General features: G+C 38.0%; 1 protein-coding gene across 1 annotated transcript in view; it reads right to left on the reverse strand.

Annotated features, from left to right (window-relative positions):
- Window positions 1-1443: 1443 nt before the first annotated feature.
- LOC131586065 (1-phosphatidylinositol 4,5-bisphosphate phosphodiesterase zeta-1-like) overlaps window positions 1444-15710 on the reverse strand; it is a 49256-nt gene continuing 34989 nt past the window's right edge. Inside the window, exons 10-13 of the mRNA XM_058852802.1 lie at window positions 13648-13820; window positions 10617-10749; window positions 8918-9067; window positions 1444-5484 (exon numbers count right to left, since the gene is read on the reverse strand). Of these exons, the coding sequence (XP_058708785.1) occupies window positions 5402-5484; window positions 8918-9067; window positions 10617-10749; window positions 13648-13820 (539 nt within the window). The 3' untranslated portion in view covers window positions 1444-5401. The remainder of the gene's footprint in view (window positions 5485-8917; window positions 9068-10616; window positions 10750-13647; window positions 13821-15710) is intronic.

Raw genomic sequence — 15710 nt, forward strand, 5'->3', positions numbered from 1 at the left:
GTCCCTACATCCTGATAATAATCCTTACTCCAGCTGAATTTGCAATACCATTTTAGAAACAGTTTACTGGGAGAATTTGAAAACCACCTACCCTGCACTGCAAAAGTCTGTCATTGCTCAAAGATTAAAGCCTATTTTTGGCCAAAGATTGAAAGTTGCTCATTACCCCAGTTCAGTTTCTTAACATTTACAGCTGATATGTGTAGGTTTTGGTGATTTAAAGCAACAGCTGGTACCTTTAATACATTGGCAAAGAAACAAGGCAGCTTTCTTTGATAGCATTAGCATCACCTCAGCATCAGATCACAGACTTATTCTAAATTATATTCTGCTTACTGTGCCTGTCCTTGCTTTTCAGATTTTCTTCATCATCTCACTTTTATTTTGGTGAGAAAAAGAGAAGCTGTGGAATCTGTAATTCATGGGCAATCTGGCAAATTAGGCACAGTAAACATGAAAACCAAAAAGCACCAGGTGCAAATTTCATGACAGCCATCCCAATCTATTATTTCCAAAGGCTTCTAAATGGAAAAGGGAATTTTAACCCCCTGGTAAGACCTTTCTTGATGTCCTGTTGGTGCTTTCTGTGAGGATCACCTGATGTCCTGTCCATTCCATGAATGCAATTGCAAGTGGAAATACAGAGAGGGTTTATCAGTCCAGCCCACAGAGGTCCAAGCCAGAGGGGCTCAGTCTGCCTCTCCTTTCCCTCAGCAGTGCCATAGGTAACAGCCTGCATTCAGATTCCATGGAAAATCCAAGCAGGCAAATGACTTTAAGGCAGTTTCAGTTTTCCATTCTCCTGAAGTGAGAGAATGTCGCCACGTTTGCTTTTTAAATGGCATAGAGAGATTAAAATTTAAAGCATTTTTCCACTGCAAGTGAAATAGCAAAAACATTTCCAGCCATACCAATTTTAGATTAAATGAGCTTCTCTTAAGCAAACTTACCTTTCAGGCCCGCTCTGAGAGCATTTTCCTTCATATTTTTATCAGCCCACATGCAGTTTGCTCAACAGTTTTTGATTAATGCAGGGACTGAAGCATGGGAATTTGTTCTAAGTGCAATTTATTCTTGTTAGGCTATTGCTCCAGATTATTTGGGGTTTTTTTAAAATTCAGAAACTACACCATTATAATTTCATACTTTATCCCTGTGTGTTCTCACAATATTAAGGTAATTTAAAAGCTATTTTAAATCTATAGACATTAATAATTGTTTAAGACATGCTAAACTACCATCTCATTTATTTGGAGAAGTATCAACAGCACATCTGGAGTATCAGATATATCTAAATTTAGTAACTTCCATTTGCTCAACTGGGTCCAATCTTTCCCAGTTTTCACAGGGAAAATTATGAATACTGATTTTTTTTTTTCTCAAGCATTGTTCAAGACAGGTTTCAAATTTATTTTAAAATGGTAATCAGATTTCACGAGCTTAAGCTCGTGATTCTAAGGTAGAATCTCTTTATATAAACTAGATAAGGTCAAATGTATTTCTGAGGTAAATTCACTAAGTTAAGTGAATTTGGCTCATGGTTAATAGCTTACTATTCTGGATGGAAGTTTAAAGCAATTATCACAAAGTTGGATTAATCATCATCCTATTTGAAGTGCTTTGCCTGTCAAATAGATTAACAAACTTGTATTTTTTTTTTCTATTTCACTAGATATTATTGCAGATTGTATATGACAGAGTCCCAGAGCTCCAAGGCCGTGTACTGAAGCTTGTTGTGAAAAGCAAAGGAACATTTGTGGGAGCTGTTAACATTCAGCTGAGCAGTGTCCAGTTCAATGAAGAAAAGTGGTACTCCCTGGGAAACAGTGTAATTTAAATGCTCTCCGAGATGATTCAATTATTTGCCCACTCACTAATGTTTCTTTATCCCATTTCCCACGGTACATTTTGTCTCAGTTGCCCTTGAGAATAGGCAGTCATCTGCTGAGCACATATCCTAACATTTCATAATGCTGTTGTCTTAAATGTGCTACCATGTTCCTGCCACAGATTCCTGACAGCGTGAGTTTAAGGAATCACGTGCTAAGGACTTGTAGCAATATGCAGAAGTTCTTATGACAGCAATGAAGGGCTTGGTTTTGTTAATATTAAATAGTACAGTAAAAATACTAAATTCTCAGTGTGTGGGGCCGCATTCTTTGCCCATTAATTCCACTGGTGGTGTTGAAACAATGCTGGTAATGATGTAATTTATCATCATTGCATGTGATGAGTTCACCAGAGGACCATGGGATGGTTCCCTGCCAATACATTTCCCTGCAGATGTCCAGCAAATTTCATATTAAATCTTATCCAATCAATACTTTGGGTTTTTTAAAGAATGTTAGAAGTTTTGATACAATGTCACATTTAATCCAGGACATTAATTTGTCAACAATATGTATCATTGTTTTTTTATTCTGACATCCAAGAGGCAGATATAACTGGTCATTTGTGTGAAGAGAGAAGGGGGGAGAAGCTGATGTTCATGAATAAAGAGATTATATTGAGTGTGAGCTTTCAGGGGGGATTTATTTAAGCTCATGATGCCACAGATATTTGTTCAGCAGTCTTCCCACATTGCACTCCTATGCTGCATAAGGGGTTCAAGTCAACACATGCATTGAATAGATTTAGAGTATTTATATATTAAATAATGAACATGAGTGGTTCCTTTAAGTTCACAGATGCTAATTATGGGCCCTGTTTTTCTCTAATTTGAGGAAGCACTTAAACACCTCTTTAAGCATTTGGCATATGAGCAGCCACAATGAGCTGTCCATTACTGCCAGACTCTTGCACACACCCACTGACCATGTAAATAAACCTTTCCAGGGCCAGGGGCACAGTTTTAAGGCACAGGAGATGTGTTGATTTGTGGTCTGATCTGCTGTAAATTTTAAGTTCCCTTATACTGGGCAGATCTGACATTTGTCCTACCAGGTGGAAAAGTGGTCAACAGAGGGGTAATAATCCCAGAAGTGAAGATAATTGCCTTCTTCTCCCAAAGGACACCCACAGCAGTCGTCAGAATAGAAAGTTGTATAAAGCTCCTGAAGTGGGACTTGGAGTGTTAGGAAATAAAATAAGCTGGAGTTTTTCTCAGCATCAAACAAATGGACTTGATCAGGTTTTATCTAAAAATACTTTCCCTAGTCAAACTGATGTACTAAGCTCCTCCTCAGTAAGGGGAGGTCAGGGGAACTCTGTTTGGATATTAATATTATTCATCTATTCAGAGCTGTGAGAAACTGTAAAATATTCGCCACATGCAAAGGATATTGGCTGGCACACAGAATATCATCACTACAAAGATCAGGACACCAAACATTTTTGTACTATAGGGTCTCATGGGAGACAAATCAAGTGCCTTGTCATTCAAGCACAGAAAACACACTGAGACCAGCTTACAAAGTTATGGAATCACCTGACCTTACATTCCAATATTGATTTTAGATTCCTCTTAGTCTACTGTCTCAGTTTCCTTATTAAAACTATAATGCAATTTTCTAACAGTGTTATTTCCTGTGACATTTTCTAACACTTGTTTACCACATGCCCTGATTTTCCATCTTAGAGCAACATTTAATGAAACAGCATTAGAATAACAATAAAGAAAAAGAGCATTAAAATCTATCATCAGAACTGTCTGTAAACTTAAGCAATATTATTTGGTATTAAAGAAACTTGTTGATATAACATCCTTTTTTAAAAAAAAATCATATTTGAGTGACAAATCTGCCATTAGTTGTGTAACTGTAGTCCTGTGGAAGGTCAACAATGCTTCAGTTCTGAAAGGAAGATGGGAAAATTGTGTCTTATGGGTAAGATCTACACTGATGTTAAGCAAGTAGTTGTCCTCCTAGATTTCACACACATAATCAACCCTTGATTTTTCTAAAACTCTCCAGTTCTCCTCGGAATACTGTGTTTCCAACTTCCTGAGTTCCCGGTAAGATGTATCCTGAGCTCCCTGCTCCTATGAGGAATATGGTTCTTTACAAACTCTCCATGAATTTTTTTATCTTGCTTTAGCAGCAGAACATTCAAGACTAAGCTAAGGAAAGGTACCAATACTAGCATATGATTTTTTTATGATTTTAATTTTTTTCTGAAAACTATTTTTTCAGGTAAGAAAATGACAGTGGGCACTAAAGAGGAATAATTCAGTCAGAGCCCACTTTTTCCAAATTTAAAGGGAACATTGTATGTATAATTTTTCCTGTCCCCTTGAAAAGCTACAATGGTAAGAGATGTTGTTCAATACAAATAAAAATGCCAAATTCACATGCTTATATCCTAAAAAATTAGCATGATCTCTTATATGTATTGGATTATTATTCTCACTCAATAATTAATCATAAATTTGAAATTAGCTTCAACTGACATTAACTCAATTTTTAAAATATTCAAAAGCATTCAGTGTTTATTAATTGTTTCTAAACATTCATAGAATAATTGAATCACAGAATGGCTTGGGTTGGGAGGGATTTTAAAGATCATCTCATTCCAACCCCATGCCATGGCCAGAGACACTTTGTAGGTTGCTCAGAGCCCCATCCTACTGGTTTTGAACTCTTCCAGGGATGAGGAGTCCACAACTTCTCTGGAAACCTGTGCCAGTGCCTCACCACCCTCACAGTAAATAATTTCTTCCTTATACCCAGTTAAACTTACAGTTTAATTTACAGTTAAATGTAAATTACAGTTTAATCTTTCAGTTTAAAGCCATCCACCCTTTTCCAATCGCTACATACCCTTCTACTGGAAGGTTCTATAAAGTTTCCCTGGAGCCTTTTCTTCTCTAGGCTGAACAGCTCCAACTCTCTCAACCTTTCCTCACAGCAGAGGTGCTCCACACCTCTGATCATTTTCATGACCCTCCTCTAGACTCTCTCCAAAAGATCAACCTCTTTCTTGTGTTGGAGGCCCCAAAGCTAAATGCAACTTCCCAAGTGGGACCTCCTGAGAGCAGACTAGGAGGGTAAAATCACCTCCCTCAACGCTGATTTTGATAGCAGATGTGGGCTATGTTTCCACTTTTTCCATCAGTGGGAACTTCCCCAACCTGCCCTGACTTCCCAAGTGAGGGATCGCGGCTCAGGCCAGTTTCCTCAGGACCTGTGGATGTTTCTCATCACGTCCCATGGACCTGTGCACCTCAAGGCTCCTTAGGTTTTCTCAGACCCAGTCTTCTCCTACAGAAAAACAGCAGTAGGGCCAAGGACAGCAGCCCTTATTTGGGATACCCCCTCCATAATATTCCCTCTGGCTTCACAAAATCATTGTGAATGTGCCTCTCTGGGAATCAGGCCACTGGGGCTGTTGCGAAGTTAGAGATGTTATTTTATTGGAGCAGGGGGCAATCCTCCAGAATGATTTCTTGTGCAGAAAGATATCACTAATAGTACCAGATATGAACAAACAAAGAAGCAGGTTCCAGCTTGATGCCTTCTTTGGATATCAATGGAATGTTACGGTAACCTGTAAATATAAAGACACCTTTATTAGCGTATAAACCACAAGCACAAATATTATGATGGAGTGTTTTTATGATCACCAATGCAAACAAGGCATAATTTATGATTCTGTAAGTAGCTCTTTAAAATAAAATGAAATTATACTAGAACTGAATATCATTTGTGCTGGTTTTTCTCATTTATATATATATAGTATTTCAATTCTGGTATCTTTGGTGTCAGAGTGAAAAAGCCCAGTGTTTTGCAGGATGTGATATTTTTTCAAATGGAAGACTTTCAGCCCAGTGATATTTAAACATGGGCAAACTTACATTGTAACATCCCAGGTTATGTGCTGCACACATTGTTTTGAGAGCAAATGAAAGAACTTGTGAATCAGCAATGATAGCACCTACAGAACGGTGCTGCAGCAGCCATGCACTGTGCAGCTGAGGCAGAAAAAAGTGAAGTGTAAGACTTTCTACCATGACTTCTTAAATGTTAATTTCATATGAGTAATTCACTTTATCAGAGATAGGTCATGCCATCATGAAGCTATGTGTTCATCTGGTTATTGAAGCATTTGGAAAAGCCATAGTTCTCAATTTCAAACATAATTCACTTACCTGCTTAGAAAACAAAACAACTTTTTCTTAAAAATCCCGGCCTGTACTGCTTTATATGACTAAATGTCCCTTATTTAATAACAAGTGACAATGTCACTTATGGTTAAAAAAAATTCTGTGTTTTTTCTATGTATATATGTAAATAATTCCAGCTATTTAAGTAAGTCTGTTTTGTAGAAGTATCCATGTTCTGAACTGCAGTTTTCAAAATCCCTCTTTAGGTGTGTGTGGATGCCTGTGGAGTCTTTGGGAGCCACATTTACCTGGGTTTGGAATTTCTTGCTTCTTTCATACAGAATCATAGAATTGTTTAGATTGGAAAAGAGCTCTAAGATCATCAAGTCCAGCCTTTGACTGAACACCTCCTTGTGAACCAGGGCATGGCACTGAGTGCCACATCCAATTGTTTCTTGAACACCTTCAGAGATGGTGGTTCCACCTCCTGTCTGAGCAGCTCTTTCTAATAATGGACAACCCTACCAGTGACAAAATTCTCCCTGATGTCCAACTGAACCTTCCCTGGCACAGCTTGAGCCATTTCCCCTTGTTCTGTCACACTACACATAAGTTCCTCTGGTATTTAAGGTTCAGATTCTAGGCAGCAAATATTAAAGCTGGTTGTAGGCAATTTACATTTGAGATCAGTTTTTAAGGCATGCACACAATATGTGGAAGGCTTGGTTGATTTCTTATCCGAAGATACACTTCAAAGACTAAGACTAATTTCTGAAGACTTGTGTTCTAGCCCCTAACAACAGAAGATTCTACAAAGTTTCCTGAGAGAAGTAAAACTTCTTTTTTGTTATTGAAATTGCCCCAATTTGCATTAAATGATTAACTACTCTTGGATCCCATGATAATAGAGTTAAAAATTGAGTTCCTGTCCTGTATTAGTATTCACCATGGCAGATTCATTGGCACAGGGACTGTAAGAGAGGACTCCCCCCTCCTATTTGCCTTTAACCACCCAGGTAGAGAATTTTTCTCAATTTCAGCCCCTCTGAGTATAGCTACATAATCACTACATGGAAAATCAAATTCTGCTGCAGCTGGACAGCGAGCATTCCTCCCCAGTGGAGTCTACAGGTAGTTGGGAGTCTGCTGCTGGGGAAAGGAAGGCAGTGTGGATATAGATTTGAATCCTTTCAAAAGAAAATGCAGAGGAGGGAGGAAATGGCACAACTTTGCCCCTCTGGCTGTCAAAGAAAATAAAAGATGTAAGCACTGCTCAGCTTTTGGAAGCAACTTGCCCTCAGGGAAACCTCAGGGATATGAATCCTAGGGACCTGGGGACAGTCCTGTAGTACAGATTTAAGCAATTGGAATGCTGAAGACTAAGACTGAAATCCATGCTCACTCTCCAGCATATTAGGCAGTTCTTGCCTTGTCTTCTGCTTGTTGTGACTCCCTCTGCAAGAACATTATTTTCCTATTTGACTGTTTAGAGAGTACTTGGGTACCTAAAGCAAAACCATCGTTCCAGACCTGCTTTCAGAGATCTCAATGTTAAGCATTGCAATGAATGCTTGTAATAAATTGTAATAAATTTTGAAATTATTTATCACTTTACCTCTTAGAAGCATTTTATTTATGGCCTCTGGGCATTCTGATAGCAAATTACTTTTTTTATATTGTGTTAAGTGGGGATTGGGGCAATTTGTTTGGCATCATTTATAATTTTTGTACCTAGACTCACTCCCTAGAATTTTAATTATTGCACTGAAAATGTTTCCTCAGAAATCTACTGCTCTTACTTTTCCAAAATATGAATCCCTCATTTGTAACCAAAATTATAAAGACATTAAGCCTCACTGAAAATTTGTATCTAAAAAAGCCTCAATCAATAATTTTGCAAGTACTTGTAAGCAGCAGTGCCTGATATTTGAATTTGTCTCAGATATTGTGAATTGTTAGGTTGAGTGTTCTTTCATTATCCTGAAGTATACAAATAAAAGGAAACGAAAAGGTTATCAGTGTAAAAATTCATGTTGTAGAAAAACAACTGAGCTCTAAGAGTAATGTCATTTTTCTTGTATAACTCCTCAGCCTCAACTAAGAATCACAAGCAGCTTTATGACTTCCAAACATGAGGGAAAAAAAATGCACCATTTAAAATCCTGTTAAGCTTAATAAAAAAGGTGTGGTGCCTGTTGCCAGCTCCAGTGTTTTGCCTTGCCGTCTTTATTCACTAATAAAAGCTGTTTGTTTTGTCAGAAATGGCTTTGGAAAGCCAGTGTAGTAAACAGCCATTTTACATAAGCCTTTCTCCTTGGCCTATTGGCTTCTGTGTCTGCTCTTTATGAGCAGCCTTTTCATTACAAAAGTTCCAGGAACTCTACTGGCTTAACAAAAGAAACTCCAGCAAGAAAAATACCATGAATATTTTGCCCTATTTTTAACCATTGTGCTCCACTCTGAAAAGTTGCAGATAGGTTACCTGAGGGGGTTTTGGTGGTTGATTTTGTTTTAATTTGGTATTGGGTTTTGAACTTATCTAAGTGCACAAAACCACTGTCTTCATAGCAGCTCTGACTAGTCTCACTTCTTGCAATGAATTAAAATACCACCTGGGCAGTTTCCATCTAGAATGGAACACTGCAGTGGGAAGAATCACCTGCCATTAATATTGTTCTGATTTCAACATCATGGATTTGCATTCAGAGAATATGTTTATTTCAAAAACAGAGAGTGCCATTTATTCATTTTGTTACAAAATCGTGCTCTAGAAAATAAACATAGTGCTGAAGTCTCTCAATGCTACAGTAACAAAAAAAGCCTGGAATGTTGCAGATTTTTTTGAGCTGTTATAGGTGGTTGACATAAAAATATTACCTGTATTCAGGCTCATCACAGGTAAAGTGTACTGGCCAAGGAATTCGTTGTTACACAGAGAAATCTCATCCTGAACGCAGAAGCGTATCATTGCCAGTTCTGGAACTTGGATGTTAAAAGAGAATGTTTCATTCCATTTAGGGCTCAAAGCTAATTAAAGGAGAAAAGAAACAGGATTAAAATATGATTTCTTTTTTTTCTACTCTATAACTAAGCTGCTATCACTAGTTTGAACTGGTAAAGAGTTTCTTTTACCCTAGGTATCTGTGCCCATTTAAACAAATAACTAAACTCCCACTGACTGTAGTGGGGCAAAAGCCTAAGATAGTTGGTGTCATCCCTTAAAAGAGAGAAAAATGAGACAAGGATAGCCAGGTTAAGAACTTCTGCTCAGCTTAAATTTTCCTATAGCCATACCAGTTTCATGCTTTTGTCAAAGTTTCTCCTTTCACAGTGTTGGAAATGAATAAATTCAGGTAGTAGAACGTTCACTTGACCAGAAATACAAAAAGAGAATGTGGAACAGGAGGGGTTTGCCTGGTCTTTAGCAATGTTCATACAGGGAAAAGAAATTCAGGGGCTGATTTTAAACAGCAGCTATCTATAAAAAAGAAAAAGGAAGCATAGAAGACAGAGGCACAGACAAAATGAGATCACAGAAAGCTTGTAGTCTGAGACATCAAGAAGATCTGTATTATAAAGATAAGGGAGTGCTCACAGACAGCTACAAAGAGTACACACTTCACCTGTCAAGCAATTAAGGGATTACTCCTACCAGAGACTTCAAATGAGACGAGTGATGAAGTTACAGCAATTTCTTAAGAAAACCTCGTCATTAAGTTAAGTTAAGTGGTTAAGGCTGGGATAGGGTTAACTTTCTTCATGTCAACCCCTATGGTGCTGCATTTTGGATTTTTGACTCAAACAGCACTGACTACACCCCAGTGTTTGAGCTATTGCTGAACAGGGCTTCCACAGTGTCGAGATTTCTGTCTTTCTCACTGCAGAGCAGCCTCCCCATCCCAGTGAGGGGGCTGGGGGTACCCAGGAAGTTGGGAGGAGGCACAAGTGGTACAGCTGACCCCAGCTGGCCAAGGGGATGTTCCTTACAAATGGTGTCATGCTCACAGCTGGGGGGAAGGAGGAAGAGAGGGCATTCAGAATTGCAGTGTCTGTCTTCCCAAGTAACCTCAGAGCTCCAAAATGAAGCCTTGTTTCCCTGGGAATGGCTCTACACCTGCCTGCCCATGGGAAGTGGTGAATGAATTCCTTATTTTGCTTTGCTTGTGTGGGCAGCTTTTGCTTTATCTATCAAACTGTCTTCTTCTCTACCCGAGGGTTTTCTCATTTTGGCCTTTCCAGCCCTCTTCCCATCCAACTAGAGGAGAACAAGCAAGCAGCTCTTTGGAGCTGAGCTGCTGTCCAGGATGAGCCCACAGCAGTGTGCAAAAAAAAAAAATTCCACCTTCCTTTAGAAAGGGGGAGTGCTCCCAGCTGTGTGTTTGTGCTTCCTTAATCTATCAGTCTAGAAACATGGCACACACAGCATGAACTTCTGCTACAGATTTTGTGCCAGGAAATCCTAGTCTAGAGAGAAATAATTGCATTTTCTATAACTCCTTGGGATGCAAAGTTGGTGTTTCCTTATAAAATGTTGTTGTGCTTTGTTCACAGCCTCGAGGAGCAGACTGATGCTCACCATTGCTTCTTACAATACTAGATTTCTTTCTTGTTTGGTCCTCTGGTACACCATAGATTTCTATCTGCACTGTGGGGTCAGCTTTGTTGGTCCTAGAGATGCTGCTGGGTGGTAACTGATGGCCACTGATCAGCTGGAAAATTAAAGTTATATTGAAATAACTGTAAGAACGAACTAATTCACCACAGCCATATAGTCACCATAATAGAAATAGCTTTCAAAAGAAATTACTTTAAGTATATGCCAGTCATAAACTGGTGTAATAAACACAGTGGAATCAAGAATATGGTGCTTCCTATCTAATTTACTTATATATATATATATTTTTTTTTTTTAGAAATATTGTGGTATAGGAGCATGTTTTAACTAGATCAGATTGGTCTGAGCCCAGTCCAAACTGACCTTGAATGGTTAGAGGGATGGGATACACATAACCTCTCTGGGCTGCCTGTGCCAGTGTTTCACCACCCTCTTTATAAATAAATAAATATATAGATAAATAAATAACTGAAATAATATTTTAAACAATAATTTTCAGGTTTTTTTATTCAATAGCTATACATAAAAATTATATTTTGCTACTGTACAAAATAATCCTATTGGAATCAGCCTACAGTGATTTTTACATTTTCTGCTATCGAGCTCATGAATTCCAATCTGTGTGGAGTGGATCAGCATCAAGACCCACCGTGACATCAGCATTGTGCTACAGGGTATGTAGCAGACTGCCTCACCTGTGCCTCATCTCTTGCACAGTGTTCCTTAGTATTAGATAAAAACTCTTCATTCAGTGAGCTTCCTGATGTGTTTTGACCAAAATTTCCAAAAACAGGAAATTTTGTCTCAGACTGCCCTGTAATCTGGCACCCAGACTAAGACAGGATTTATGAAAGTCACAACTTTGTCTGCTTTTTATCTATATTTCAGGGTAGCTAGGAAAGAGTCAACATCTGTGCAGTAATCAGCCTTTTAGGAATTAGTATATAACATGTATTGAGAGAGATATACAAGCCTGAAAGCACAGGTGAAAGATATGACTCCCAATCCTGGTCTCAGGCCTAAGCATCATAAGAGATTCTTATTCCCCTGTCAACCACCCCAAAAATCAAAACCCACAAATCCCACACTTTGCTTTGATATTTTCCAGTGCTTGTAGCACCTTGCCCCCAGAGAAGTTCTAGCCTGAAATACTGAAGAGCAGTGGCTTGGCAAACACTGATGCTCTTTCTTCCTAAGGAATAGCTGCTGCCTTCACCAGGAATCTTTGCAATCACTGATGGGCTGCCCACTAAGGACATGGGAGATTCCTTGCCATTTCCTGAGGGCCATTGCCAAGGCCTGCATGACCCACTGCTAGACCTAGCCTAAGCCTCCCCTGGCATGGGAAAAGAGTGAGTTCTTTCAAGCACACCATGACCCAAATCCATAAATCAAATCAATTTTTGACATCCAAGGTGAAGCAGACATACAGAGTGATGTAAAAATTTAGGAAGCACCTTGAACATCCCTATTTCTGCTTCAAAGGCTCTATGCCTCTTGATGGGAATTGTGGCACATTGGGTTAAGGATAAGGAATTCAGTAACATCAGGCCCTATGTGATTTTTCTATTCTTCATTCGTTCATTCATTCATTCGTTCAGAGAGATTTGCCCTTTAGATGTTTTCTATCTTTGCTTTCTGTTGTCATTTCTGCATTCATCTGGTTAGTAACTTTTTCAGCAGAAGCTGCTTTTCCTTTGACTCCTGCTCCAAATTGCTTTTGTCTTCAACCACAATTTCCTGGATTTTGCTGCTGGCTATGAATGGGGCTCTCTGTGCCCTTCATTCCCTCAGCCAGTGGGATGCCATTGCCTCTCTGCAGCCCGCACTATCCAGCCTGAAGTCTCAGTCTAAAGTCCTCAATCTTAAACACAGCCTTTCTCTTCTCCAGCTCCTTCCAAACTCAGACACTTCCTCTGCATTGACAATGGTTTTGCCTGTCTCCTGCATTACAATTCAGGGTTTCTCCTCATCCTAATTCCAGCTTCATACAAATTAGGGCTAAAATAAGTGATGTATTTGCCTGGCTGCCTGAAATCATCCAGCAATGTCTATTCACAATTGGTATGCTCACTGTCAGGACACTAGAATGTTCTTGATTAGGTGCGTGCATTATGTAAGTATTTTATAATTGTCACTAACTATTGTTTTATCTCTGCTATTTATTACTCTGAAAGAAACAAAATAGCAATTACACACTAATTATATGCTAATTAAATAGCATTTATGCAAGTGGTATTCTGTGTAATCAGAAATATTACTTTTTCATTGGGAAAAGGGACTTTTCTAATTAGTGAACAATTATAACAAATCTACTTGACCTCAAAATAAAGGCCTTATCTAATCATTTATTTGTAAATGGCATGCATTTCAAGTATTTTTGGGAAGTCAATCACATTATAATTTGGGAGAAGTAGAAATAATTCAAAGACTTATTAATTCATCCCTCCTTTCACCCTTATTTATACCATTTAAGGATTATAAATAGTCTTTTATATATGCATAGAAAGATAATGAGACTTAAAAGAAGCATAAAGCTTCCTATCTTATCTTTAAAAATTTCCATTTGTCAATTAACATTATAATAGTACAGGTGGTATTATTGATAGTGAAAGAAATAACACCCAAAGTGCACATTTGAATTCTGTGCTTTCAGTTCAGCTTCCACATGCACAATTGTCTGGCCCCTTTTTCAGCTACATTATTTATATTTATTTGTACAGCATCATTAAAAATCATGTATTTTTACAGTCTCCTGGAGGCTCTGAACCCCTACATATTTTTAGCAAGCATAAGTGAAATACAGATGGGAAAGCACCCAAGCAGCAGTTGATACTCTGTGAGAGTTTTACCATCTTGTTGAAAACATTAGTTCCCAACAAACAGGAATAGGAATAAAATGGGGAAAAAAAATAGATAATAATTGCATCTGAAATACATAAAATTTGCTTTCCCATTTTCATGGAACAAAACAACACTTCAGTCATCTTACCCTTATTGACAGAGACATTGGTTTGCTGTATCCTCCCACATTTCGGGGTGTAAATGTGGTATTGCAATCCCTCAAGAATACAGGTTTCAGCACATAGCCACAACCACCATTGTCCAGGAATTTTCCATCTTGCAATTCCATTTGTGTTCCCGGTGTTTGGAAGTTTAAGGCCACTGTAAAATTATATCAGTATTGATTTTAGTGAATTAGATTTGATAACATTTTATAAAAAAAAGTTAAAAAAAATTTCAAATGAGCTTAAGATATCTACATCTTTCAATTCATATGTAGGATCCTGTTATTTCCCTTAAATTAAGTGATACTCAATAACGAATTATTTGTGCACAAAAACAGTACACTCTTTAGAACTGCACCCTCTTTTAAGAACTAATCTATAGATCTTTTTTACATTGCTATACCTCTCTTCCCTTTTCTTTCTAAATTAGACCTTGGAGAATATGAAATAAGAGATCCTTCTCTCTGCAAGAACTGAATTCACATCCTAGTTTCTCTACAGCAGCAAGACCCTGCACTCCAAACCTGCTATCAAAGATCTGGTGCAGAAGTCAAAACCTCAGGATTGTATCTAACCTTAGTTATGGTGCAGAATTCATCACAAAAACATCTCACCCAGAAGATTAAGAAGCTTTAGTTTAGTTAGAATACTCAGTGAAAATACATATAAATTTATAGAACTAGAAGCAATTTTAAAAGTGTTCTTAAATTTATGTGAGCACACACTCTCTTGGAGCTTAATCCTCAAGTACTGGTGATTATTCTAAGAATACACCTGACAGATTTTTTCCTTTCCTTGGCAGTTCAAAACATTTTCAGTTTGCTGCAGCACCAATAATAAAATATCACACTTCTCATCAACAGGATATTGTAATTCATGAGATAAAGCCAACATTGAAATAGACCTGTTTAATGAAATTTCCCCCTATTCCAGTGCATTGGAGCTTCTTGTCACATTCCAAATAGAAAATGCAGAAGTCAAATCAGCAATGAATTATGACATTATGAACCCATGACATGTGTTAAACAGAGAATGATAAGAAGTCATTTACTTAAAAGGATGGTTTGGTAGGAATGAAAAAAGAAGACTTTAAGCAGTTCAAGTGACCCATAATAATTCATAAAGAGGACCTTATTACATTTTCCTGGGAGATAATATGAATGTATTGAATGAACATTTGACATAATGCAAAAATCCTTATTGCAAGTGGAAAACACACAAAATTGTTTTCACTGCAAAAATTACTCATTCCTTCACTGCTTTGATGATCATTTTAAAATATTCTCAAGCAAACAACACAAATAGGAATGAAGCAGCTGGTACAATGGACCTGATATTTATAATATGATATATAAACACATGTTTTTGGTGGGGTTACTTCTGAAGAGCTCTGGTTCCGTAGTCTCAAAACCAATGAATGGGTGGAATACATGAAGTGCTCCCAGAGTGCATCATCTGTTTAATCTGAAAGAAATCCCATCTGTGCTAGCTAAAATTGCTCTGCATCATGAACCAACATGCAGCAAGTAGGAATAACTGGAAACCTTGTCTAGAAAAACCTCAAACAAAATGAAAAAAGCCTCCAAAACAAAACACAACATGCACTCCTGCTTTGATCTAAGTGTTAATGTAAAGACATGATTTTATGTTAATATACACAGGAATTTTGTTTTACCTTTAACAACAGAAACCAAACTTCAGAGTGTTCATATTGCCCATTGCCCACCATTGCCTTTTTTAAACAGGGTTGGTATTTTCTTGGTATGGTTTTGGTAGCGGTTCAAAATTTTCTCTTTATGACTCAACCCATCATCCAGAAACAGCCCCAAATTTGGTGCTATATGATGCTTGTATATTTTAATGCACTGAATCAAGCTGTGCAGAGGATGCTACAGGAGCTGCAACCCTGTGGCCCCTGGAAGTCTGAACTACAGATAAGCCAGGATCTCTCAGTCCTCAGGTGAGTCCTAGGCCACACTTTCAGGATACGTGGGTTTAAAAGTGCAACTGAAATTAGGCACATCGAACAGTCAGCTTCAAATAGCAG

The sequence above is a fragment of the Poecile atricapillus genome, chromosome 18 (genome assembly GCF_030490865.1).
Source record: "Poecile atricapillus isolate bPoeAtr1 chromosome 18, bPoeAtr1.hap1, whole genome shotgun sequence".
NCBI classification, from domain to species: Eukaryota; Metazoa; Chordata; class Aves; order Passeriformes; family Paridae; genus Poecile; species Poecile atricapillus.